The sequence below is a fragment of the Sparus aurata genome, chromosome 5, assembly GCF_900880675.1.
Source record: "Sparus aurata chromosome 5, fSpaAur1.1, whole genome shotgun sequence".
Taxonomy (NCBI): domain Eukaryota; kingdom Metazoa; phylum Chordata; class Actinopteri; order Spariformes; family Sparidae; genus Sparus; species Sparus aurata.
This window is the reverse complement of record NC_044191.1, coordinates 19,253,092-19,278,884: the sequence shown is the minus strand read 5'-3', so window position 1 is coordinate 19,278,884 and position 25,793 is coordinate 19,253,092. Positions and strand designations below refer to the sequence as shown.

Here is a 25,793-nt window from a genome sequence, read left to right as displayed (position 1 = left end):
TTTTTAGCTCCGGTCCTTCGACTCACAGTGGGTTTGAGTGTGTGGAGGTTGGCAACCTTGTGGCCATGTCATTAACACCCTCTCACTTCCATTAAACGACAGCCCCTGCAGACCTCGCCAGGCCAACGTTTTAAATGTGTGACTGAGGGTGTGTTTGGGCTTGTTACTTAAGCAATTGCGCTGATGTCCATCCTCCTCACAGTGAAGTTATGTGGACAGTGTGATTCCTCATAGTGGACGCGAAAAATGTCCACTCTACAATATGAACAGCATGATACTACTAATGCCACCACGCACTGTACTGACCGGTGAAAGATCTATCAGCTCTCAGATAATGTGGTACTGACGTGAATATAGGTGGTGACCTACAGAAAAAGTCACTCTGGACATATCATGTTCACAATCCATATATTTATGTATGTGTTTATATCAAAATAAGAGTAAAATCCAAAACTTGATATCACAATATTGTCCAGCCCAAGCATTCCGATAGATAATATTATCATTGCTCGCTCTGTGCAGGGTGAGGCTGCAAATTTGTGGTGTTGAACTACATCCTACTACAGTCTACATCAGGGCCAATTAACCTGAAGTTACCTCCCAAATATCGATCATCCTGGCCTCTGCTGCCACAACAGCTCTGCATGCATTTTCTTTTGAAAATAACAGCCCAAAATTGCCATGAAAACCTGTTTGATGGATGATATTGTGAAAAAAAATCACATATGCCGGCAGATATCGCGATCTTTGATAGCATCGAGTACCGGCCAAAGACTACCATACTATCAAACGCCCCTGCTATTAAATGAACTTCAACACACACCTTCACACACTAATATTCAACCTGTTTAAGGTCTAGTACCCATCCATTGACCAATTCACAATTCACCATGTCCATTTAGGAGCTTTTCTGAGACTTCAAATCATATAGCATAATCTTTATCAGCAGACAAGATTTGTCTAGTTATCTTATGTTATAAACTTTCTTCCTCCTATTTATCTGCATATTGAGGACCTCATGGCTTTGTTTTTTCCTGACTCTGTTTAGCTGCTCTAGAATACAACCCTTTATCTTAGCAACTCCGGCCGTGCTTGACTGATGTAAATATTTTTTAACAAGGCTATTTGTAGACGCATTCATTCATTTACAAGCCCTAATCATCCTCCATCTCGTATCTTCAGAATAGACAGTGGCATGTATACCTCAAATCATCATCATGCATAATCACAAATTAACAGAGATGTCTCCCCCCGCTGTGTGCCTGCTTCACCATACCATAAAGAGCCAATTAGAAACGCCTCAAGAGGACCACAAGTGATCTACTAGGAGGGGGTCCAGGGACAGAGCTTTACAGATGATACTGCAGCATCATTTCCTACCGTAATTTCTTCTCTTATTACTGTGTGTCTACCAACTCTGAAACAACAGTGACATTTACAGTATGCTTACATGACATTTGGCGAAAACCCATATCACTTCTTGCCCCCTACAAATATGAGTGTTACAAGTAAGAAGGTCACGCCACACAGCAGTGAGCTACACTTGGTCAATAGTTTGTCTGTGGTTTAGCACAACAACGTCTCCATTATATGCAACAACCTGCAGTTGTTGCATATAATGGAATATGGATAATATAATGTATTGTTGCAAACTTGATTCCAGAGCCCCACAAGTTGGGAGTGGGAATGTGTTGATCATTAGCTAATTGTTTAAGAAGAAAAAAAATCTTAACATTTCCTGGTTCCAGTCTGAGAGTTCACCTTCAATTAATTATTTACAAACACTTTCAAAACAGAAGTAAGAGCGTTACATTTCTTTACCTGCTGCACAAGTATTTTGTTCATTTATTACACTAAAAGTTGGCATAGAACTAGGTACAAAGTGGTATTACGAGACAGGGACGGGCCTGAAAAAATCATTAAAAATGTTGATGACTCATCTTGCACTCAGGGGCATATATTAATCATGTGTCCAACAAACGCTTGCAGTACATTCCACGCTATTGGCTGCCTGTTGTTACAGGAAACATCTAAACATGCTGAAGCAAATAGCACTCCATTAGCTGTTTCATGTGGACTTTAAGCTAAATGCTAACATTAGCATGCTAACCTCACAGCTAACAATGACAATACTAACATGCTGATGCTGAGCAGGTATAATATTCACCATTGACATGGTTTGGCTTGGGGGCATTCTGATATGATCTGATTAGCACAAACACAAAGTGCTTGTCCAATTTGTCATATTTTGTGCAATATTTTCATTGTGTATCATCATTTCTAAGTGTGAGGGAGCGTTTCTGAAGAAGAAGGTCTGCAAAGTGGCGAGCAGCACAGATTAAGTGTAAGGAGAGGCTGTCAGTGTCAAGTGAGTCTCATACCAGGAAGTAGCATTATAAAGTAGAGGAGGGAATGAGAAGCAGGAAGTGATTTCCCTGTCCTACGTGACTCACAGCCCTACACACACACAAACACACACAAGCATAAACACCCACACAGGACTGCAAAAGCAGCAGATGGCCAGAGGATTATTCCCCCTCTATCCCCACCCCCCCTCCCTACAGACGGCCGCTGAAGCTTTACTCATGTCCCTGTCATTCCAGCACAGTGTGCAGGTGTGTTCGCTGACCTGCCCTGTCCCCATGCCCCTTACCTGTGGCATCTGGCGGCCTACAAAACGCTTTCAGATATTACCCTATATGAATCAGCGCCAGGCGTTTTTAAAAAAAAAAAAAAAAAATCGCACAAGTTCAAGTTTTTATGCTGACCTGCTTAAATGATGGAGCAAGTGAATCCCACGCTGCTGTCCCGACACAGCCGTCCACCTGCATGTACTGTGTCATTTCTTTTAATGCAGTTATTTCACAGTAGCCTGACTCAACACACATGCAAATTATTCAATACCATTACTGTGTGCATTTTTTCCCCTGTTAATTACCATCTAGAAATAGCTGAGTGTGGGTACAGACTGAGCTGTCAGAGACTGTGTCCTCCCATCTCGGGCTTTTCACTCAGCAGCCATTCACTCTCCTTGGAGGACTGCCAGGCACCATGCGGGCTCTGAGGGCCCTCGACACAACAAGGAACAAGGAAGGCGGAAAATGGCCTCAGAAGAGTATTACAGCTCTCAAGAAAACAAGGATGCAACTCCTCTTGTTTGTCTGCATTTTTTCTCAATGAGATGGAAAGTCTGTGATACTTAAATCAAGGAGAGAACGTCTGCAGTACTGGGGTTATAAACTGGAAGTCTAGGTTTGGCTAATCAGGTTTGTCATCAGGGGACTGTCTCTAAAATGTTTGATACACTTCATATCAGGTCGGTTGGTGAAACAAAAAAAGGACAACAGCGTTCATGATTTTAGCAACTGCCTTACAATGAAATTTCATTTAGCAATTAACAATTCCCCAGTTAGATTTCTCCGGGGAATGCAGATTTGCTGCCCATCAATAAACGCAAACGGCTTTTCATGCAGGTTTTGAAAAGGAAGAAGAATGCGCAAAAAAATCTCTCATCTCTCTTTCTGCTGTATTGATTTTGATCAATTGTTTCTAAATTGTACACAATGAGTCCAACAGTGTTAAAGCAGTGCGTTGATAGACGAATGGACTGTTTTTACAACTTGGTGTCTAGATTACCCATAATGCAACTGAGTCACTAAATGACATCCCTGGAGGCAATTTATCAGATTACATGCATCTTCCTCTAAAGCCAAAAAGGTTTTATACTCATTTTGCATTAGTACTCCTCAACACCTATAAACACACTTAAATGTGTACAATTGGTGGAGTTACCCCTTAAATAGCCTACATGAGCTACAGCTGCCCAGCCTTTTCCTCAACCTGCCAGGTGTAACAGTAACATGCAGATAACCCAAAACCATTCAAGATTTTAAAACAAAGGAAAAGGCGAAATTTGCTTTATAAGACATTGTTATTACAACTTAAATCATATGAACAACAAGTACATTTCAACTTCGGAAGAAAACCAAAATCACAACCTCACAGGTTTTATAAGATCATCAGTCTATGGTCTGTTCTCCTAGTGAATGTAAAAATACTGTTGATTTTAGTTGTTTGAGCCACATTGTGCACGTGCAAAAAATGGGGGCCCTTCATTAAAAAAAATAAACAAAAAAACAATATTGAAACTGATAACTGACAAAAACAACAGCACTGAATACACCACCCTCATCAGAAACAAATGAGCTCAATACGATCCATAATTACCTATGTTGTTACGCGGCAACTTTTTGCAGAGGTAGTTATGATGGAAGTCGAGGAGATAGACAGGGGAAGTTGTGTAAAGTAGGGGTTTTAAAATAATGTTTCATTTTTATACATTTTATTTCATCTATGAAGCTGCTTTTGAGGATCAATCAATCAATCAATTAATAGTGTAGTCTTAAAACATTATAAAAAGTTGTGATAAATGCTCGATGAAGGTTTGGTACAACAAAGGTCTGTTGCAACTGTTAGAACAATTAGTCTCCAATGATCATATATCATGTGTTGGGAGTCACTGGCAATCAACCTGTTCAGGTATGAGGTTGTGTGTAAACAGACATATCAACAGTCATAAAAAAAGACAACATCAAAAGTCTGGAAAACATCCAGCCTGGATGTTCGAATCCAATAAATTCTACCCAATGCCTGAACAGTTACTTGTTTCTTTTAAATGCAACATTCACAAAAACTTATGGTCGTGAAGACAAATGTGAGGAACTACATTACTATAGATTTATGTACTGCATCTAACTCAGATGAATGCAGCGGATGTTCTGTGAAACATTCACGTTTGTGTGCAAGACTCTGACACAGGTGAACATGAGCCACGCTCTCCATAACTCTGTCCAGCCCATTAAACAAATGACGACCCTCTTCATAATTCCACATGGCTGAGCCCAGTGCGACCCAGCTGTGACTCACCCCCCTCCATCCCTCCGACTCTCCGACCTCACCCCTTTTTCATCATTCTGTAATAGACGAGCTCGCTGACAGTGGCCCTCCAGCCTCGGGCGGCACTCGCACCCAAGATGAGAAATGGTCAAAAGCGATCAGTGAGAAACAATACGCCAGAGGCTGAGAGTTAGAGATAGGCAGACAATGGTTTGATGGTGTGAAAATCAATCAGCTTGCGCATGAAAAAAGAGCAATTTGTGATCTGGAAAGGAGCCAGAATGTTAAATAAACTGGTGGCAGTGTGGAATGCATTTCTTATTTTTATTTTTTATTTAACATTTAATTAACTGTATCTGTCTAAATACACATGCTCGTTTTCAGCAACAACTTGTTCCTTACTCCTTCAGTCACACACCTGTCCAGTACACCTACAGTCTCCTGCTCCAGGCCACTGATCAGCCTCACTTGAACAGCTGCAAATCAAGTGTCTTGCTAAAGGGCACCTCAGCAGTGCATGTAGCAGGAGGAAGCAATATGTCATTCAATTTCACTTCACCTCCACTTATGATACTGTATCTCTCTTCTACAGCAAAAGCGGGTCTCATTGATTTTTGAAGAAGCCGATATAAGATTTTGTCAGCCAGTATACAAAATGCTTTGTTAGCTGTTGAAGCACCTTTGTTCCACCCAGAACATAAAGATTGTAGAACAGGATCAACAGACACTGAAGCTTTCTACTGAAAGAAATAACATTTGTTAAAGAATAGCAGCTTCTTAAAGGCTGGTAAAAGGTTTTTTGGGGGGGTTTTTTAACCTTGATTTTCTTCCCTTCTTTAATCAACACAATTTCATTAAAAACATCCCAGTGGAGCTTTGGAGATTTCACTCCACTTAACAGGGCTCACTGCTGTCCAGCACACAATGACTAGACAACTATAAGGCTTCATTTAAGAATCCAGTTTCAGGCCAGTTGTCATTTACAGCTGAGAAATGTTGGCTTTGGTGAACAGAAGTAGAAGAAGGTTACGCTGCATCTTCATATAAAAGATCTTCATGTGTGTTGCTTGTTGTTTATATTTTAAGGGGCACTTTGTAGTTTTGGAAATGAAATCTTAACTCAGAATTTTTATATTTACTATATTCATTAGGTAATAATAAAAACTAAGAAATATGTGTTTCTTTATATATATTTTTGTTTTGTATGTTTATGCATAAAAATCTTTCTCTTCTGATTAGAATTTCTGCCCCCAAACTAAGATCAATAATTGGGAGCAAAATAACTACTCATCTCTAGCATTTAACTAAAGTTTGGAAAAGTGTGCATATTCTTTTCTGTTTAGGCATGAGTTCAGTGGAACTCTTTTAAATATGCATGCTTATTTAATTTGTAACGGGCAGGAGGAGCTAAAGTGTAAATCACAAAACAATTACTGAATAAAGAAACTGCTAAGAAATACAGCTGTGCTGCTGTATTCAAACATCCAATAACTTTATCAACATGCATAACAAATTATAATTATTAAGACATTTTAATCAGAAGAGAAATATCTTCATTTTTTTTTATGCCTTTTCAAACTAAATGAACTGACTCTTTTTGTTTTCATGACTGAATAAACTGAATAAACAAACTGACCTTACAGGACAACACAATTTCATACCGTTTTACTTTGTTGATATGTGGCGGACCACGCCACCTCTCTAGCTTCAAACAGTGTTCTGGGGACCTTATTATCCTCTGAGAAGAGCTTGTTTATTCAGTCATGGAAACATTCAATATTTCCCAGTTTGTATCATTACCTTAGTAATTCTTAACTTCAAAACTACACAGTGCCCCTTTAAAGTAGTCATGCCTAACTTGTCTAAAACTCAGTGAAACGAAATGTCCAAGTACTAAACAATATCATATATTTAATTATTAAAAGTGCAGTGACACTCTGATGTGAAGAAATGGGTCGTTTCAATTACACACTCAAAACAGTGTCGTGGCTGTCAACAGCACTCACACATGGTCAAGGTGCTTCGTCCAGTAATAACTGTGATCACCGTCTCAGCTCATGCACATGCCTGTCACAACCCTGACACAGTTTAAGAAAGGTGCCGTTTGGTCTGGAGCCGCTTGTTATAATATCGCAACAGATTCACGTGGAGTTTAAATCAAAACCTCATACGTTTGTTTATTTTCATGCGACTTCACATATTTCCCCAACTATTACGCCTATTCATAGCTATAGCCATAGTTGTAGATTTAGGTTATCTTTACTTTCATTACATTTTGGGATCTTTGCAATAATATTCCCACAGGACACCACGGTTTTACTATGATATGCTGCACAGAGACACAAGAAAAGAAAATGCTGTAAATAGTCTTTCACTATTCTTGTGTTATTTCTTGAAGCGCAACCTGCAGCGAGAAGTGAGACCTTACCTCTGACACACAGCAGGGACATCGCAGCGGGATTGTGTGCAACAGTTCCTCCAAAGCCGATGAGCCTTCAGTGAGTTTGCAGCCCAGTTGCCTGTTGCACAGCAGACATTTAGACCGCTCCTAGATGTCGCCTACTTCCCGCTTCATCACACCGTGTCATTAAAAAAAAATAATGTACAGATGTGAGCCAGGTGGGTTAGTCCTGAGGGTTTAAGGGATGACTGTCACCGGCAGACACCGACTAACTACCGGCTGAAATCCGGTAGAGCGGGGCGGCTCTTATGCTGCATTCAAAGGCTGCGGGGAAGGTGGGAATTAGGAAAGCTCCGCAACAAGCGCATAAGCCTGCATGGTCTGGCACACATCACTTTATATTCGTTCACTCCTACTCGGGGAAGAAAACAAGTGATTTACAATCAATACAAAAACATTTGCACAATGAGGTAAGAAACGTGGCAGGGACAAGATAATTCTTATTGTATGTTCCCCTAACTCAACACAAACAATAAACATGGATGGTCTGTAAATAAGTTACTCAGCAACATATACTTAAATAAGATGAAAAAAGTTTCAGGGGCTTCATAAAGTTATCTCAAAGGAATGTTTTAAAAACCATAACCTTGTAATATTTACTCTCAAAAGCAGGGACGTGCACATGATTATAGATTATTATTTTCATGCCTTAATAACACAATATGTAGATTAATAAATGTAAAATCAATAAACAAAGTACTTATAGAAAGCTAACTACTTAGCTGTGTATCCTGTGTGGCTGTGAGTGATATGCACTTGCCACTTCTTTTGTGTCAACAAATTGTCAACATGCGTTTATTCACATTATCATAATACTGAGGTTTGGAAGACATGCAATTCAGCTGTTATTCTTAAAAAGCAATAAAACGGGTTATTTATTGGAGGGCAAGTGCAAACTAGAAATACAGGCTACACATCTAAAAATGTCACAAAACCAAGAAATGACAATTGTGACTGTTAGTAGGAACAGCATGTTTACAACAGTAAAGTCACAGTAAACGCAATATCTGGAAGAAGTTTAAGATTTGTGGCAAGATAAACAGCCGACACAGACAGCTGTCAGAATTGATTATTCTTAATTCTCATTAACCAGCAGTTAGCTTAACAAGCACAAATGGGGCTTTTCTGAAGTATGACTCAAGTACGTTGAATAAGTGGAAGGCGACTTGTTAGCCTCCACAAGGAAGTTATGTTAATGGATTTATAACTCACAAAAGTTCAAGTCGCCCCATTGTCACATCTCATCTACGTGCATGGTGGAGTTCTCGATGAGGCAGCGGCTTCTTTCTCTCTCACTCTCAGAGACAGAGCGGAGCAGCAATGGACAGAAGCGGCTTTATAGGCTCAACACACACCATATTATGTACGAAATTTGTACGTTAGATAACAGGGCACTTTTAATGCAAGTCAAAAATGGCAGGGGCTCAAGCACCCCTTGGGCCTTCTGTGTGCATGTGCCTGCTCAAAAGGTGTGTCCATGTTCATGTGATGTCACTGGAGGTCTACAATTCCTAAACAGGGAATCTAAAGTTCAGTCATTTAATTGAGTTTAATCCAGCAATGGTGCAGTATTAATACTGTAGGGTATTAAGGGTTTCAGTAGTGACCTACAATAGACACTTTATCATAAATGGATTTTTGCACATCTGTGTCAAAATTTTAGACTAATGTTTTAATTTCATCTCATAACAATGCAACATTCCGCTGGGAAACCCTGGGTCCCCTGCTGTTGCAAACCAAGTTTACCCCCCAATGGCAATGGTGCTCCATGTTGGCTAAAATTGCTCAGGAATGGCCTGAGGAAGGCAAGAACTCATGGTGTTGACTTGGCCTCCAAATTACCCAGCTCCCAACTCAAAAGGATCCATCAACAATGCCTTAGTGGCAGATACCACAGGATGACCAGAGACGACCGAGTCCATGCCTTGATGATTTACAACAGAGTCTGATCCAGGATTGGGCTGCTATGGATCAGACATGTTTAGGGACAACTCATGAATGTGCAAATACATTTTTTATTCTTTAGGTTGGCCATGTACAAGCATTCAGTGCACAAGTCCCATCAGTTGAAACATTTCCAAGAAATCTGAAATGAGACAAGTCATTGGTCAGTAGTGGTTTCACTTAAAGAGGCAGCATGAAGAGCAAAAAGGGAGAAAGTTAAGGCCATTATCCCTTACATATGCAGGAGGCAACTTAACACCTACCCTTCAGTCTGTGCCTTAGGCTCTAGTTGTGGTTGTAGGCAAATCCTCCTTTGCTGCTGTAGTGTAGACGGGTCCCACTCCCTCTACAAGTCAAAATCATAATGCCATGTGAATGAAGCAACAACTTAGAAATGGATGGCAAAGAAATTACAATTATGCAAACCCACCTTGCATCTTCATTCTGGGCTGTAACACCCGAGCCGGGCTGGGGTTGGGGCTTTGGCCGGTAGCGGGGAACCTGTGGCTTGGGCCGGTAGCCGGGCTGGGGCATTGGCTGGGGCCGGTAGCTGGGCACCTGTGGCTTGGGCCGGTAGCCGGGCTGGGGCATGGGCCGGTAGCCGGGCACCTGTGGCTTGGGCCGGTAGCCCGGCTGGGGCATGGGCTTGGGCCGGTAGCCCGGCTGGGGCATGGGCTTGGGCCGGTAGCCTGGCTGGAGCATGGGCTTGGGCCGGTAGCCCGGCTTGGGCTGGTAGCCGGGCTGGGGCTGGGAGTAAGGTGCATTGGCCCTTGGACCCAAGAAATTTACCTATGGGTGGAAGCGGGGAACCTGGGGCTGGGGGCCAATGTCCACAGTGTCAGGCCCAAATCCATGAGTGTAAGCTGTAGATAAAGTTAGATATAAAATGCATACAAACTTGAATGCCCAGGGTACCAATTTCTCATCAACAAAGAGGTTCAAGTTACTTCTAAAATATTTTTGAAATGTTACTTTGAATGTAATTGTAATGTGTGGTCTTGCATTTAATGCTCGCCTGAAGCTCTCTTATGAGCAGCAGCCATAACAGCACCAAACTGGAAAAGAAAGTCATAAATGAACTACAATTACAATAATTTCAACATTGTAAATATACAATTTAGCACAAAAAGAACTTTCAAAAGTTACCGTAGAAAAAGTCCCATGGCTTCAGCCAGAAATAAGATCAAATGCAATCTGAAATGCCTCTATCTGACTTGTGCTGACCCGACACAACCAAAAGTCTGTCTTCCTTCCACAGTGGTGCAGTGGCTGGAAAACTGCAGGGCAATTAATTTGAATTGAGATGACAGCCAATCACAGCCTTCTCTTCCTTAACGATTGATTGGAAACAGGTGGAAGTGACTGAACATGGTTCATTGTGATACACAGGTGTTCAAAAAATATATCATGAAAATATGTTGTCAACAGACAACATATTGAGACTGTCTTCAAAAAATGTAATAAAGTGGTATAATTGTATTCATCGTACATAAAATAAAAACCAACCAGATCGTATTTCTCTTAGCCAGGAGGAAACATACTGAAGCAAGATCATGTTCATCATTCATACCTGTCCAAAATAAGAATTATTTCTGCAATTCCACAGTGTGGACCTAAGTTCAACCTCAGCCCCTTTTGCACCACTGTGGATGTGGCTGGGTCTATCATAAAACACATGCTACAAGAAAATAAAGAAGTATAATTTTAACAAAATGTAATATTTACTCACATATATATTATTAGTTTTATACAATTAAAACTAAATGTTGTTGTTGGATCGAAACCCCATTATGTCTTTTGGTCAAATAATTGAGAAGAATCCTGCAGCTAGATCATATTTCTGTCTTTTCAGATCGCAGATAAAAAAAAATTAAAAAATAATCATGCTGCTTTGCATTAATATATCTAATTTGTCACTGCCTTAACTTACTCTTAAATGTTTGCTGCTTGGGTACAAGACAGCCTTTATTTTTATGTCAGTTGGCTCCCTCCAGTGGCAGAAAATATTCTTCCATTGTCTACAGTGGATGCCCTACCTAGATTTGATAATGCAGCTGCCTGTGATGGCAAGACAGAACATTCCCATGAATCCTAACCTGCCATCATAAGATTTACTATGATTTTGTTGATCCATTTTGTACCTCCAATAATCATTAATGAATTATTTTAGATAAATCCTGCACAGGGAGGAAGTTACATTTTAATTACAAAATCTTTGGATATTTTGTATGAGCTTGTCCTCAGCATTCTTCTGTTCTTTGAAAAAAGAGGTACAGGAAAACTGGGAAACAACAGTAACCATGCTGCAACCAGCTAAAACCATCTTTTTAAATTCCACACAGATTTTCTTTTTCTCACTAAAATTGGCTAGTGGAACACTGGTGATACTGTATTACAAGTGGGTAATTCCACCTCAGGTACTGTTATTGTAGCACTTTTTACAGGAGAATTACACATTCATTTTTATCCTTCCCTGCTTCATTTATCCACATACCCTTTTTGGTGTAATCGCATGCCAGATGGTTGAAAAAATCGATTAGATTAGTGGTTTAAGACACATTTCATAATGAAGAAATGTGCTATTGTATGTCATTTTGTAGGCCATCATTGCTCCTGCCGCAGGAGTTCATCTCAACTTTTAACTGAGCTGACAGTAGGCAGTCATGTCAGGACTAACAATGGTCTTACATGTTGAGATTGGAAAGGGAATCAAGTATTTTATTGGCAATATGGGCTTTCATCTTTGTCTGGACAGAAATTGGGGGATCAGGCTATTAAACATCTCATACCTTGCTTTTGCTGTACTAAGTGTAAAGGGGCATCTGATAAATGTACCAAGGATGGAAGGATACTTCAAAGGGTTATACCAAGTGAACCATTTCCACTGGTAGCTGGGAACCTGGGGCTGAGGTGAACAATTACAACAATTTCAACATTGTAAATGTACAATTAAGCACAAAAGAACTTTTAAAAGTTACTGTAGAAAAAGTCCCATGGCTTCAGCCAGAAATAAGATCAAATGCAATCTGAAATGCCTCTATCTGACTTGTGCTGACCCAACAAAACCAAAAGTCTGTCTTCCTTCCACAGTGGTGCAATGGCTGGAAAACTGCAGGGCAATTATTTTTAATGGTGATGACAGTCAATCATAGCCTTCTCTTCCTAAACAATTGATTGGAGACAGCCTTGATTTTTCATTGTCAGCTGGTGCCATCCTGTGGCAGAAAAAGGTATATCATACCCTGATAATACACACGCTTCTCCTCATGGGTTGGGTGACAAATTAAAGGTACAACTGATGGGCACTTATAAAGGAGTTGAAAAAGAATCTCAAGCTGCCAAGTAAGGCATGATCTTACACCAGTTGAACCCCAACATTATCTGACACCTTATAAGAGGGATTCTTTTGGGATATATGGTGTACCATCCCTCCAGTGCATTTTCACAGACCTGTAGAATTTGTGACATGAGTAGTCTAAAAATATGCTCTTTAGTAAATGCAGTAACATTAGATAACCAGCAGATGGAACTCAGCCCATGCAAGGGACAAAAGAGACACGCAAGTATCTGAATCCTGCACATTTATGCCTGACACTGCACAGGCCCTACAAGTGTTGCTACAAGAGTAATCATTATTAACCTGTGATAAAAAAGACAACAATAAATATATATTTTACGTATAATATATCAGACATCATTTTTTTTGTACTGTGCTTTTGTATGTGTCCATCAAGTGAAGTAAGTCTTCCCCATGAGTCTATGAAAAATCTCTTATAGATTCCCACGAGGAACATAATTAGACTGTGTTCTCTACAACTGCTGACTTTCAGCAGAACTTGGAGGGAGAGGAGGGGGTTTGCGGGGTTAGGTCAGTTAAATGGAGAGAAATCAAGATAGAAATTAGATGACAAAGTATTAGATAACTAAATCTAACATGTTGCTCTGGACAGTGCTAGGTCTGATGACACGCTGATTAAGTCTTGATTGAAGATAATATTCTTTACGATAATGATTTGTGGCGAACCTTCAGATTTGCTAATATGTTTGGTTTTAGGTCTTGTTAAAATCAAAATAAAAGACAAATTATGTGTACTCACATGTTAACCCATTAAATGTAAAAGCTTACTTAAAATAGAGTTGACAGTACCATGTAAATTACATCTATAGATAAACAGTATTGCCAGCTCTTCAAAGATCGTGTAGAGCTCTATTGACCATGGGAAAGTGTCATGACTCTCAATAAACAACCTCTTATTCATTCTATCATCTATGCCATTCTGAATTAGGGGATTCTACACAAAGATGATTTCACATTTGTAAAGAGCCTGGTGCCCAGCATGTCTCACTGAATTGGCGAGAAAACACCTCACTGCTTTGAGCTGTATAGTTTCCTGCTGTATGCTTCAGTATAGGTAAGATGTTTTTTTATGAAATTGTGTTGTACTAAGTAAGTTTTCCAAAATAACCAAGACAGCCAGTCCAAGGACTCAAACTCCAAATCCCCTGTATATGTGTGTGTAAATGTGTGTGTATACACACATATATATAGTGTGTTTAATAATGTTGCCTCATATTCCATTATTTTATTGCCATGCAAAGAAGCACTTTGAATTATTTTGTTATGAAAGGGTTTTATACAAATTAAGTTTTAATAAATTGAAGATGTACAATAACCAAAGACAAGATGAACCAGGATTTAATCCCCTAATCTTATTAGTATAAATAATTTCCTTACCTATAGACCTACTAATTATGTCATATCTGTATGTGTGTGTTTAATATCTGCCTTATATTCCTCTGTTTTATCGTCATGCTTGAGGGCACTTTGAATGACTTATTTAAGAAATGCTGCTGTCTCAGTTCATTATAATCATTATAATTTGTGTTTGTTGATATCTGTCCAGTTTTCCGATGAATAACGCTAAATAGGATCCTCCCTGTCCGAGGTGACAGGCCTAATGAGTGCCAGCCGGCCCACCCAGGGTTAGATAATCCAGTCTGGGACCAAGCTGTGACCTCAGGCTGACGTGCCGCTCCGGCCCAGCCCATCCGGCGATGCACCGCCGCTGTCTGCCCTGCAGTCTCTCTCGCTCTCAGAGACAACAAGGACTAGCAGCAGCAGTAGCAGCCGCACACCAGTCCGGGCTTTTCTACAGCTGCCTATGATTTGTACCGAAAACAGACCTGCTGCCGACCTACTGCGGCAAGGTGAGTGTGTTTAACTGTGGTTCCGGTGGGGTTATTCGGTCAGGGCTGGAGGAGAACAGACGGAGGGGGAAGGAGAAAAGGTTCGGCTGAGCAGCATCGCGTCGGAGGCTGAAAAAAAAAAAGATGCCTCGGTATGTCATAACGGGGAAGACGCAGCCTCGGCTTTCAAACGATGTTTTACATTTCTAATCGCAATGCTGTCTTATGACGAACTGCTGTGTTCCGCTTTGAGGGGAAAATGATTCAGCTCTGTTAGTGGCGTTGTGTATTTTTTCTTATTTTTTTGTTTTTTGTTTATCGCAGTGGCACAAAGGTAGCCAGCGGATGGTAACGGTGTGACATACCATCGGTGTTTCATCGTTTATATGCGGGTTTAAAGGCTGTGGACACCGGATGAATATGCATATATTACAGACAGTAATAGTCATTATTCGTTCATGACAGACTGGACTGCGTTGACAGTGTCACACCAGCGGCCTGCACCCTGATTTTATCACCATATTGACCCGATGTTGCTCGAAGCAACGGCGGCGCACAACCTGCGTCAAGTTCAGCAGGATGAGGAGGCGCCACTTCCGGTCATACTTGGCAAAATAAAAGCCCCGCCGCTCTGAGGAAGACTCGAAGCACCAGCTGAGGTTTTAGAAATACTGATTGGAAAACAATATAGTTATGAAAGCTTCATTAGAAGTATCTCTTTTCTCACTCAGAGCTACAAACTAGAATAAGCAATGGTAACAAATAAACTTTATATTTATAGCACCTTTAAAAATAGATGTTTACAAAGTCCTTAGAAAAGCAGGACACTCAGGGAGCCAGTTTAACAATATAAATTCTATCAAGCCCAACACATGAAAAGAACACAAAAAGTAAATATGATTAATTACAAGTGAAAGGAGTAGAATAGTTATAAACCAGGCAAAATAAAGGAAGTGTTTAACTTCAAAACAGAATGACTGAACAAAACATAAACAAATAACAAATACAAAGAAAATGGGACACAAAACCAAAGTAAAGCATCAAAAGTATTAGGAAATGTAAACATTCAATATGACATAAGCAAACAAAAACCAAGATAACGTCATAAAAGTGACGCCTACATCAAGGTTGGAAGGCATTTAGGTATAACTTCATACAAGACAGAAAATATGTTAGAATATGAACGTATTCATCATCAAGACCCTCAGGGAATACGACATAGTTAACAGCGTGTATTTGCGTTGTATAGCTACGAACATGAGTTGATGTGACTGCTTTTAGCCATACATCATTTTGTCTCTAGTGCACACACCCAGGCTTGTTTATTGTGAAGGGAGCATGGCTGTACTTCCTGGTGTATTCTGGTTGATGTTGCTGTTTGGTGCCTTGAGGTGCATTACATGCAATATGGTGGGGATGCAGATTAGGCTAAACAGCAATAATAGCATCTTATCATGTCTGCAGCATCAACCTGTAAGCTTCGCTCTTTACATGAATGAATATGAAATGCATCCTCCCTGTAAGTCACCAATGTAATAATGTAATAGTTCTTTATGAATTCACAGAACTCAGTAATGATCTCTCAGTGACATGTTGTGTGCTGTTGTGCCATTTCCATAAGGACGATATTATTTTTTTTACTGTCTATGTCAGATAATTATTTTAAATACACTGTTTTTAAATGTGTATTGCTTGGTTTGTATCACATTTGACATTAGACAATGCTCATCTACGCTGGTACAACATGTAGGGGTGTGTGCTGTGGTAGGTGGTCTATTTACCTAACTCACCATTTGCTGCTAGAGATGACATGGTGGATAACCTCAGGAGGAGATGAGAGCGGAGGAAATACTTCAATGCATGGTTATTCTCCTGTTATGTAAACTCTTATTTTCTGCCTTGCTCTTTGGTCTCTAGAATTTGAGTCAGATTTGATTATAGTGTCAACATTTTTGGCATCCTGCTTACCTCGGCAGTATAATCATCCAGATATATTATCATGCAGTTCTTATTTTTCAACGAGGCACTGCCTGAATATAGGTAGAGAGCTGTTTTTTATGGGCGAATTGTACTAGAGATGCATTTTAAAGCTGCATATAAAAGTTGTAGCAGCAGTTGTTGTAATAATGGCAAGTGGGCATTTCCCTTGGACTGTTGAATACCAGACAATTGAGTAGAAATTTGAATACTGGTTAAGAGACAGTACAAATGTAGTGATCTGATTCTACAGCAAAACATGGTAATGAAGATTTCCTGCAGAGATATACCCTGCCTCGTTAATGTTTGGTAGAAGAATCGGAATGATTACAATGGCTCTTGCTGTTTTGCTTTCAGCCAAAACCTGTGCACAAAACTACACCTTCATTCAGTCAAGCAGAAGTTAACTGAAAACACTGATTAAAGACAGAGAGAGATCAAGGGAGAGATTTGAAGATCAGCAGGCTTAGACATTTAAGGTCACAATGACAACCCAAATCAACACCAGGGCTCAAACTGTGTCATTGCTTTTTTATAGTAAAAAGTCAAGCTGTGTTTAAATCTGTAACTTAATGACAGGGATCTGTCAGCAGAACTGCAGTCAGTACCTTTCCTAAGCAATGCGCATATGTGTTCGTTTGGATCCCTTTTGGTTAGCTAATGCCTCTGTCATTAATTCTTGAAGGTTGGTCTTGCTAAAGTAAATGTCCGAGTCCTCAGACTGGTAGCCCTTTAACCTGAAGCTATTCGTGTAAAATCAAATTTGTACTTTGAACCAGGTGATGGTCAGAGACAGAAAAAACTGACAGTAGAAACTGGTTGCTGCCTTATTTGTTTTTAATTCATCCCTCTAGGTCTAAAGTCAATCAATCGCTCAGTCGATTAACAAATCCGGGAATTTTTCAAGCAAAAATATGTATGATTTTGATTCTCACCACTGGTCGGACAAGTCAAGCCAATTAAAGATTTGTAAATCAAAACAATGACTGTAATCATAGAAAAAGACAAAAAAACAACAACAACAACTAATTAAGCGATAATTAAAATAAGTTGCGGCTCTACTGGGAACTACCCAGGCTTAGACTTTGGCCTTCACAGTTCTTTTCATTATCGTCTTATTTCTTCACTAATGGTCGGATGATCAGATGGATGATTTTGTGTGAAGTGCATTATACAAATTCCCATAGCTCAGGTTGGGTCATTAAATTGCTTGTTTTGTCCAACTCTTCTAAACCCAGTGTCCTCACACACCCTCATCAGTGACAAAGTAGTGCCAGTAAATGTTTTTAATAACTTAAGCACTATAGTTGTTGTTGATTTTGTGTTGATTGACAGAAAGTAGCTCTATTAATTTACAGTGAATATCATGTATTCCAGCAGTGTCATTGTACAATCTGATGCACTTGCATTACGTGACTTTTTTATGTTCTTTTATGAGACCAATGTCAGCGTCAACAGTCAGTGTGAGTTCAGCTCACCATCGTGGCATTACAAGTTTAAAGCTTCAACATTGTGCTCATGCACATGTTTTTAAACCACAAGTAATTCAGTGTGTCAGGCGACGTGCCTGCTCTCAGCATTCAGCTGCTCTTCCCGATCTTAGAATGTGCCTCTGTGTGTTATGTAACCGAGGGCCTGCGGAGGCCGGATGTGCATAGTTTCCCCCTGCATGTGTTTCATGCATGTGTTTGATATGTTAGTGTGTATTATCTGATTTGTGAGGCGCTGCATGCAGATAACACACAGCTCCTGTAGTGTGTTATCCAGTTATCCTGAATAGACTATTTCAACTCCGTTATCTGCAGCTCCACTCGGTGAAAATAGTGTAACCTCAATGCTTTGCTTGGCTGGTTTGAAAATTGTCCAATGCTGAAAGATCACATCCCAGCCACATAATTATACTGAGAACTTTTCAAGGCATGCCAGCATCCCGAAAGCTTTTTTTGTCTTAACTCTATTGATGTTGTTCAAACTCAAAGAGCAATCATGCCACACAGCTTGTGTAATTCTGAGATTGGACAGCCCTATCCTCACGAGTGTCTGTAATGATAGGTATAGGCTGCAACCATTTGAAAAGTGTCTCATTCAATTATATTTTTATGCAGGTTAAAATATTTAGTTAGAAGTTGAATTGCAGATGTAAGTATATAATTGCTGTCATTGCGTCCTGTTGCAAAGGCTTTCAACAGCTTCTGTCCTTAAACGAAAAGAACTCCTCACTGGAGTGCTGAGAAAGAGCACCAACCCCTGCAAATTTGCTCGGTTGCGAATGTCTCTCTGCAGTCATGTTGACTGTGCAAGCATTAATTTCATGAATGATCATGAACAGACATTCAAGTAAAACAGGCTTCTATTTGACAAAGCAGTGGATTCAAAAGAGTTGTTTTGAAACATGCCACTGAGACAGCGCTATCAAACGCTGGAACCTTCGGTGAACTTTCCCAGTTACAGAACCCACTGATATTATTCATATGACAGTATGTCCCCACAGCCAGCTGAGCCCATGTGTAGTGTCTGCAGGCCTTCAGTGGTTTAGCCTCATGATGAACCTTCTCGTGATGTTGACACAACGTTTAGGTCAGGGGTTTGTGAAAGTATTGTCCACATTCTCTGAAGTCCATTTGCTTTCGAGGGCAATAGTGCAAGTAGTAACTTTGTGTGGACCACTCCACTGAACTCAAACAAACATTTTTCAGCCTTCCACCACTTTGAGGATGAACAACTGGAACAGTGGCAGGAAGTCAATCACTTGCAAAGTAATGACAATCAAACAGACAACAGAGCTGTGAGTACAGCATTTACTCTAAATCTCTGAAGGCTATCCACCACAGTGGTTGGTAAATGTTTGGAACAGTGTAAACTCAAATGGTTGCAAAGGTTTTATTTGTTGAATACTAAAGTCATACCCTATATTTATGCTGTACATTTTGGCTGCTTGGCCCAGTGGATTTATTTATCTAACAGGGTTAAAAAGGTTATGTCAGACACTGCTCTGACGCAAGCTAGAGGAAACACTGATATTTAAGAACATTTGGCTGCTGATACTTTTACTTGAGTAAAATTGTATTTGTTTATTTGTTCTTTTTGTCTTTCTAGTATCTCTTGCTTACATAAAATATGAGTCAAAGTGTAATAACATGGCCATACATATGTTCATGGTGGATGTGAAGCTGTCCTTTTATGAAACTTTTGAGTCATATACACACAGCTTTTGCCCTCTGGCTTGTTATAGAAGTTCTGTTCCTTTCATGACTCTCGGCCTGCAATGCTTCACTGATTAAAAGGCACCCAGACTGTATGAGAGCTGTGAGTGTGTGCGTGTTTATTTCTGCAGCAGATGAATGTTGCCCAGGCCTGCTCTGTGTTTTGTGCCCATTTGTCTGACTGTGAAAGAGCACTGAGAGCTGGCGGGACACTATCAATATGCTGTGGACATTTTCACTGCGCTGTTGTGTAGAATTGAACACCACTCTGGTAATTACACGATGACTGGTGATTTAGCTACTGACTCAGAAACGGAAGTATAGAGGGAGTAGGAGAGGCAATAACTTTCTCAAACGGGTACAACATATGCACCAAAGTTCCAAACAAATGTTATATTTATTTACAATATTTTGATTGAAGTCGACCGCCGTGAGAATGAGAATCCTTTGAACTTGAAACTGAACTGAATGCATCACCGGTTCCTTGATATTTGGCTCCACAGAATGCTTCTCTGCTGCCTTTGCAGATCCAGAGTTACTGGCAGAAACTGGCAGAAAGGAAACTGCGGTAGACATTAAAACTATTAGCTGATTAATTGATTATTCAGTTTAATCACTGTATTAAGAATTTGGGCTCATGTAATACATAAAATTGGAAGAGTTGATTCACTGAAAATTATTTTGATTACTGTAAATGCGATATTATGTATTTTTTGTGTATATTTGCTATATCTAGATACACATACCTTTCAGGAAATATACTAGTATACCAGATCAGTATCTTGCTATTTGATACCATATCTCCCACCTCCATATACTCGCCACCCATCATAATTATTTAATTATGTGCGACTAAGACTTGAAAATATAGTGATCTGATATTGTAATTGTGATATGAGATTGTATATTGTCCTAGAATTTGAATATATTTATATCACGATATGATATGACATAAATGTTGTCTTTAAAGACAACATTACGGCAAAAAATAAGTAAATTCTGAACTTACCAGACTGTTCCATATGTTCTTGTACTTTTTTGTACCCACTTAGTCACTACATCCAGATAATTGATGATTATTCATCAAAAACCTTACCACGTAAATATTTTGTGAAATTACTAATAGTCATCAATATAAAGGCATACATTTGGACTTGTTGCCAAGTCCTAGCATTGGAAAACATTTCAAAATATCAAGATTTATACTCTCATAGCTTAAGCATCTTGCAATAACATTCATAGGGCATATCTTCGCACACTGCGGCCGGCATACTACATTTGAGCTGAACTGATACTGTACGTGTGGTTCATAGTCAAAACAAGCTTATATATAATGCAAGTGAGTGAGGTGTGTTCAGGCAGAATAACATAACCTTAAAATAGCATTCCACAAGAAGTGCTCAGCAAATGACATATGTGCATTACACATATTAAAGGCAGAAAATGAGTCAGTTTTTTAATACCTGCCTGAGATTATCTGGGGTGCCTGTGATCAGAAATGGTGCTGGGTTGACACCTCGCCTCCTTTGTAAATAGCGTTTAGTTGCCCTTGAAAAAGTCATTTAACCAATAACAGTTGTTGTGGTGTATTGGGATGCTTCCTGTTGTCCAAGTCCCGAGAACGAGCTCCAAACTTTACACATTTTCTCTGTTGGTAATTAGCATGAGGTAGTAGCATTTCCACCTAACTGACTCTCAAAGGGATCAAGGTTGTGAAATGTGCTGCGGCGCCCTACACTAAAAGCACTGTGGGATTGTGAAGCGATCTGGCTGACACCATCTGCATCTCCATGTTGGTTGGATTTCAGTGTGTGTGGCAGCATGGGAGCAGAGAGAAGAGCAAGATGAAAGAAGAGAGGACGATGATTACGGAGGCTGAATTGGGCAAAGGAAAGATGTATTGCACTGCAGTGAGCGCAGTGGATGGAAGAAAAGCAGAGGGAGTAAGGGACCAAGGATTTAGTGAAGCTGAAGGGGGATGGGAGAGAAAGGGGAAAAGCATTAGGGATCAAAAGAAGGCTGAGAAGAGAGTGAGAGGTGCTTGGAAATGGACCAGAGAAAGAGGAGAAGAGTGAGAAGGACAGAGTCAGCACAGACAGAGGAGAGAGAGAGAGATGTGATGGCTGCAAGAAGAGAACTGCAGCTCTGGAAACAAGACGTTTGCCTCATGATGTTTTGTATTAACAGAGCTTGCGTATTCATGTTATGTAAGCCTAGACGTGCAGCAGTGTTAAGTTGTACTCTTATTATCCCTACCCCAATGATAGATAAGAGGTTGAGGTTGCTCTTCAGACTTCAGCAATGGAGAAAAGGTACAACACATGCACATCTATAACACTCAAGTTGAATTGAACTGATTAATTGGGCCACAGATAATGAATCCCTTGTTCCTGCTTCTCAAATGTGAGGATGTTCTGCTTTTACTTCTCAAACATGAGAGTCAACATCTTTTCGTTTGAGATATTTGAAGGTGTCTCTTTGGGCTATGGGAAATGATAATGAATAGTTACAGCCAAAAGGCTGAACAATACCAGATGCATAAGAGGCTGTTTTCAGTGATATGTTGACACATCACTATATGAAAGGTCCGATTTGTAAGAGAGTTGATTTTTGAGTCTCATTCCCAATTCGTCAGATACTGATGCTTTGGGATGGCCGACGACCTGACCTACAATCAGTTTTTGACGAGTTGGGAATGAGACTCAAAAATCAGCTTTACTACAGACTGGGCCCTTTAAAAGCACAGGTGTGAATAATCTAATGAGTAATGGCTGAGTTCTGTTTAGCTGTGCATGCTGGCTCACAGTCATGCTGCCGTGGCTTAATGGGACACTTGAATAAATTGGAGCCTTCATTAATGTTATTGGTTACACCTGTGAACAGAAAAGCCATCAAATGCAATCTTTGATAATTGATATTTTATCAACATATAAACTCAAACATTTTCTGGCTCTTAAAATGATATTCACTCTGTTGCACGGTTTACAGAAAATACGTTGTACCTATTGTCATTACATTACAGTTCCTTTGGTACTGCAGAATCGACAAGCTATTATAGTTGCATAATTCTGCTGAAAATTAAGCTAATCTGCAGTGAACTTCCTTATTTGAATTCTAAGCAATCAGCTAGTGCCTGCTGTGAGCTAAAACTAATACCTGTCGGTGGTGGCAGCATGCCGGTTCACTGTTACGCAAGCATCTTTAAGCTCCTCAAGTTCAGGTGGAGAAACAGTCAAGGAGGGGAAACTGTCACTAAGCTGTCACAGGGATCAAGGTCATGTGTTCATCTTTAGCTTGCTGAGAGCGCTCAGGTAGCTCAAGGGATTGACTTGTGTATTAACTGTTTGTGCTCCGAGGTTAAATTTAAGCATTGTGAAATTGATTTAGGTAGCCAGTATTTGATATATAGAGGTAATGAAGGTACGATTAAGAATTGTGAGGTAAATTGAAATCATCTCTATCACTCATGTGTTACGCTTCAAAAGATACATCCCATTTCATTTACGCCTTACTGTCATTCCTGTGAGATTAATCTTTGGCCTCATTTGAAGAGAATAACCATGCTCTTGTCTCATTGTTTGCCAGAAAGTTCACCTCCCACCAAAGCAAACCCTGAATTTCATGATGTGAAATGCACCATGAAGGTCAGTGGAGGATAGCGATCGATGGTGTAATTCCACTAATGACTCAATGTCAGTGTGGTAACTGACTGATGATTTACTGTACTAGCTTCGGCAGTGATGCTTCGTAGCTGGCCGAGACTTTTGACCTGTGAAGGAGGCAAAGGCAAGGGAGCATTTTCCTAATCGGATCAATAAGGTTTCACATTTCGCTGTATCAACAAGTACGTCAGCAAGGGTTCTACAACAGCGTAGTCACAGGGCCACCTTAAGCTTCAAGGCTCTTAAACAAAGAACAGTTGGGAGAACGAACTGAATATTAGAGTGAAAAGGGCAGTAGGATTAATTTCTGGTGACTCTTTTAGTGTGGTGTTTTTTATTGTCTAAGAGCAGGAAGGAAGCTGAAGGCAAAGGTGAAATAACTGCAAAGTTGTCCCATAATTTTTCCTTTTTCTGTTTTGCAGCCTCACTATGGCTTTGAGCTCTTAATCTCTAATAGCAGCACACAAAAACAATGTGTTGTTGTAACTATTGCAGATAAGTAAATATGGCAAACAAGAGGGATTGAATTGAGTGATGCCTTTTAAAGGGGCACTATGTAGTTTTGGAGAAGACACAAATACAGAATTTTAAGCAGGTAGTAATACAAACTCAGAAATATACATTTTTCATTCATGATCTCAGAGGAAAATGAGGTCCTCAGAACACTGTTTGAAGCTAGAAAAGTGGCAGGACAGAGTAAAACAGTATGAAATTGTGTTGTCCTTTAGGGTCAGTTTGTTTATTCAGTCGTGTGAACAAAGAAAGTTTGTTTATTTAGTTTGAATGTCCGTGTCGGTGCAAAATTTCCGTTATTTCAGTATAGCATGACATTGGGTCATTTCCTGGTTGTTTCCTCTTTCTCTCCTGCTTATCTGTCCAGATTTGTTTGACATACTGTATCTTCCTTCCTTGTTTGACAATAACTGCTTAACAAATTCTGATTTGTTTAGATGTAGGCAGTGATGTGAGACAAACCCAAAGTCCAGAGAGACTTTCAAGGTTGTCAGAGTTAGTTCCTCCTTTTAAGCTCTCCCACGCTTTTTTGTTGGGCTTTATTTGACACTACCGTGAGATGGTGAATATGTGCAACAAACAAAAGCTCTTTTCATTCAGTCAGTAGCACACACACACACACACAAAGCACTGAGCCTGTAACTCAACAACTAGACAGCTCCAGACAGTACCACTGGTGCAAGAGTCGAGAGAGAAGCAGAGACTGTCTGAACAGAGGATCAGTGCAAAATGAGTTCACAGTGACAGTGTTGTAGAGTCACCGTCAGTGAAAGCAGGGTGGGTAACCAAAACCAGCATTCAAGCAGGTAACCAAGTCAAACTATTTACATAGGCTTTGAGATATCTCATAAAAATCTGATCTGACAGATGACAGAATACATGAGGTAATTTATGACCCACTGAGTTACTGTGATGCAAACAGTTTAGTAATATTGCATCAAAACTACACCTAACAGTCATGTAAAAATAAATTGAGGTAATGCTGGATTATTACATAGAATGTTAGTATTTGATTAATTGATTTTTGAACGTTTGTAGCTCAAATGTTTGTTGTGCTTAAAGTCATGATTAATGTTGAATAAGCTGGACTCTTCTTAACCCAAAAGAAAATGTAAGTTATGATGGTATAAATCTTATTTAGTCAATAAACGTATCAACCATCCACAAATAAATCATGTTGATTTTCTGCTACCAGTCAATGAAAATTTGACTTGACTTAATTTGTCAGTTGTTCTGGCTTCTTCCCCATTGTGTTGCACAAATAGTCACAAGATTACAATAAACACACAGTGTGGACTATATCCATCATCGTAATTGCCATCTCTTTTGGCTGCATCATCTGCCTCTGCCTGGCTAGGGTGTGCCTTCCCTCGGATGCCCCCCTCCCGGGCTCAGACTTATTCCTGGAAGTACAGCCCCGATGATATAAGAGGGAGGATATCCTTTGTTACTGCTTTGCTTTCCTTTTCCGTGTGTGTGTGTGTGTGTGTGTGTGTGTTCCATAAATAGGTCAATTTCCCACCCTACTCCAAAACGATGACATGTGGGTTTTCCAAGGAACTCAGTTAAGAACGTGTTGTGGAGAAAAATCAAAGCTAATTGGCTCCTATGAGAACCCTCAGTGAATCCCTAGTTAGAGTATTGTCATGGATAGAACACTTTGGTGGTATTTCTCCATCTTATCCATTTTTCTTCTCCTCTGACTCTGTTAGGTTGGAATGTAGTGCAGAAGACAAAGCCGATGTGAAGCTGAACAAGACCAAAGTAGGAAGCAGGGTTAGGATATTTGCTGCTGTTTGTACCAGGTTTTTATGTTTTACATTTTGCAATCAGGCAAATTTAACAAAGAAGACATCCTACAGCTCCGAGCCAAAAAGGCTGAGCCTCAAATACATCACCAAGATCTACTTTATTCCCCACTCATGAGAGGAGGAGAACATGACCTTTGAA

At 39.9% G+C, this 25,793-nt stretch overlaps 3 protein-coding genes across 7 annotated transcripts in view; 1 reads left to right on the top strand and 2 right to left on the bottom strand.

Annotated features, from left to right (window-relative positions):
• The window catches only part of LOC115581967 (protein unc-13 homolog B-like), a 171,993-nt gene extending 164,423 nt beyond the window's left edge, over positions 1-7,570 (bottom strand). The window contains exon 1 of the mRNA XM_030417580.1: positions 7,325-7,570. Within this exon, the coding sequence (XP_030273440.1) occupies positions 7,325-7,346 (22 nt within the window). The 5' untranslated portion in view covers positions 7,347-7,570. The remainder of the gene's footprint in view (positions 1-7,324) is intronic.
• A 1,782-nt stretch (positions 7,571-9,352) lies between these two features.
• On the bottom strand, positions 9,353-10,571 carry LOC115582137 (P30 adhesin-like). Of its 4 annotated transcripts, none has more exons than XM_030417913.1 (6): positions 10,448-10,571; positions 10,274-10,356; positions 9,992-10,164; positions 9,732-9,961; positions 9,565-9,647; positions 9,353-9,443 (listed from the first exon to the last, which is right to left on the bottom strand). In XM_030417913.1, the coding sequence occupies exons 3-5, from the start codon at positions 10,001-10,003 to the stop codon at positions 9,587-9,589; spliced, it is 303 nt and encodes a 100-aa protein (XP_030273773.1). In that variant the 5' UTR covers positions 10,004-10,164; positions 10,274-10,356; positions 10,448-10,571; the 3' UTR covers positions 9,353-9,443; positions 9,565-9,586. The 4 variants fall into 4 exon arrangements, 3 of the variants coding, with proteins under 3 accessions (XP_030273773.1, XP_030273771.1, XP_030273770.1); XM_030417911.1 differs by having other exon boundaries at positions 9,732-9,990; positions 10,021-10,164; XM_030417910.1 differs by having other exon boundaries at positions 9,732-10,164.
• Positions 10,572-14,323: 3,752 nt separating this feature from the next.
• rusc2 (RUN and SH3 domain containing 2) overlaps positions 14,324-25,793 on the top strand; it is a 37,863-nt gene continuing 26,393 nt past the window's right edge. For both annotated transcript variants that reach the window (XM_030416809.1, XM_030416808.1), the window contains exon 1: positions 14,324-14,509. The gene's annotated coding sequence lies outside the window, so the exon portion shown is untranslated. The remainder of the gene's footprint in view (positions 14,510-25,793) is intronic.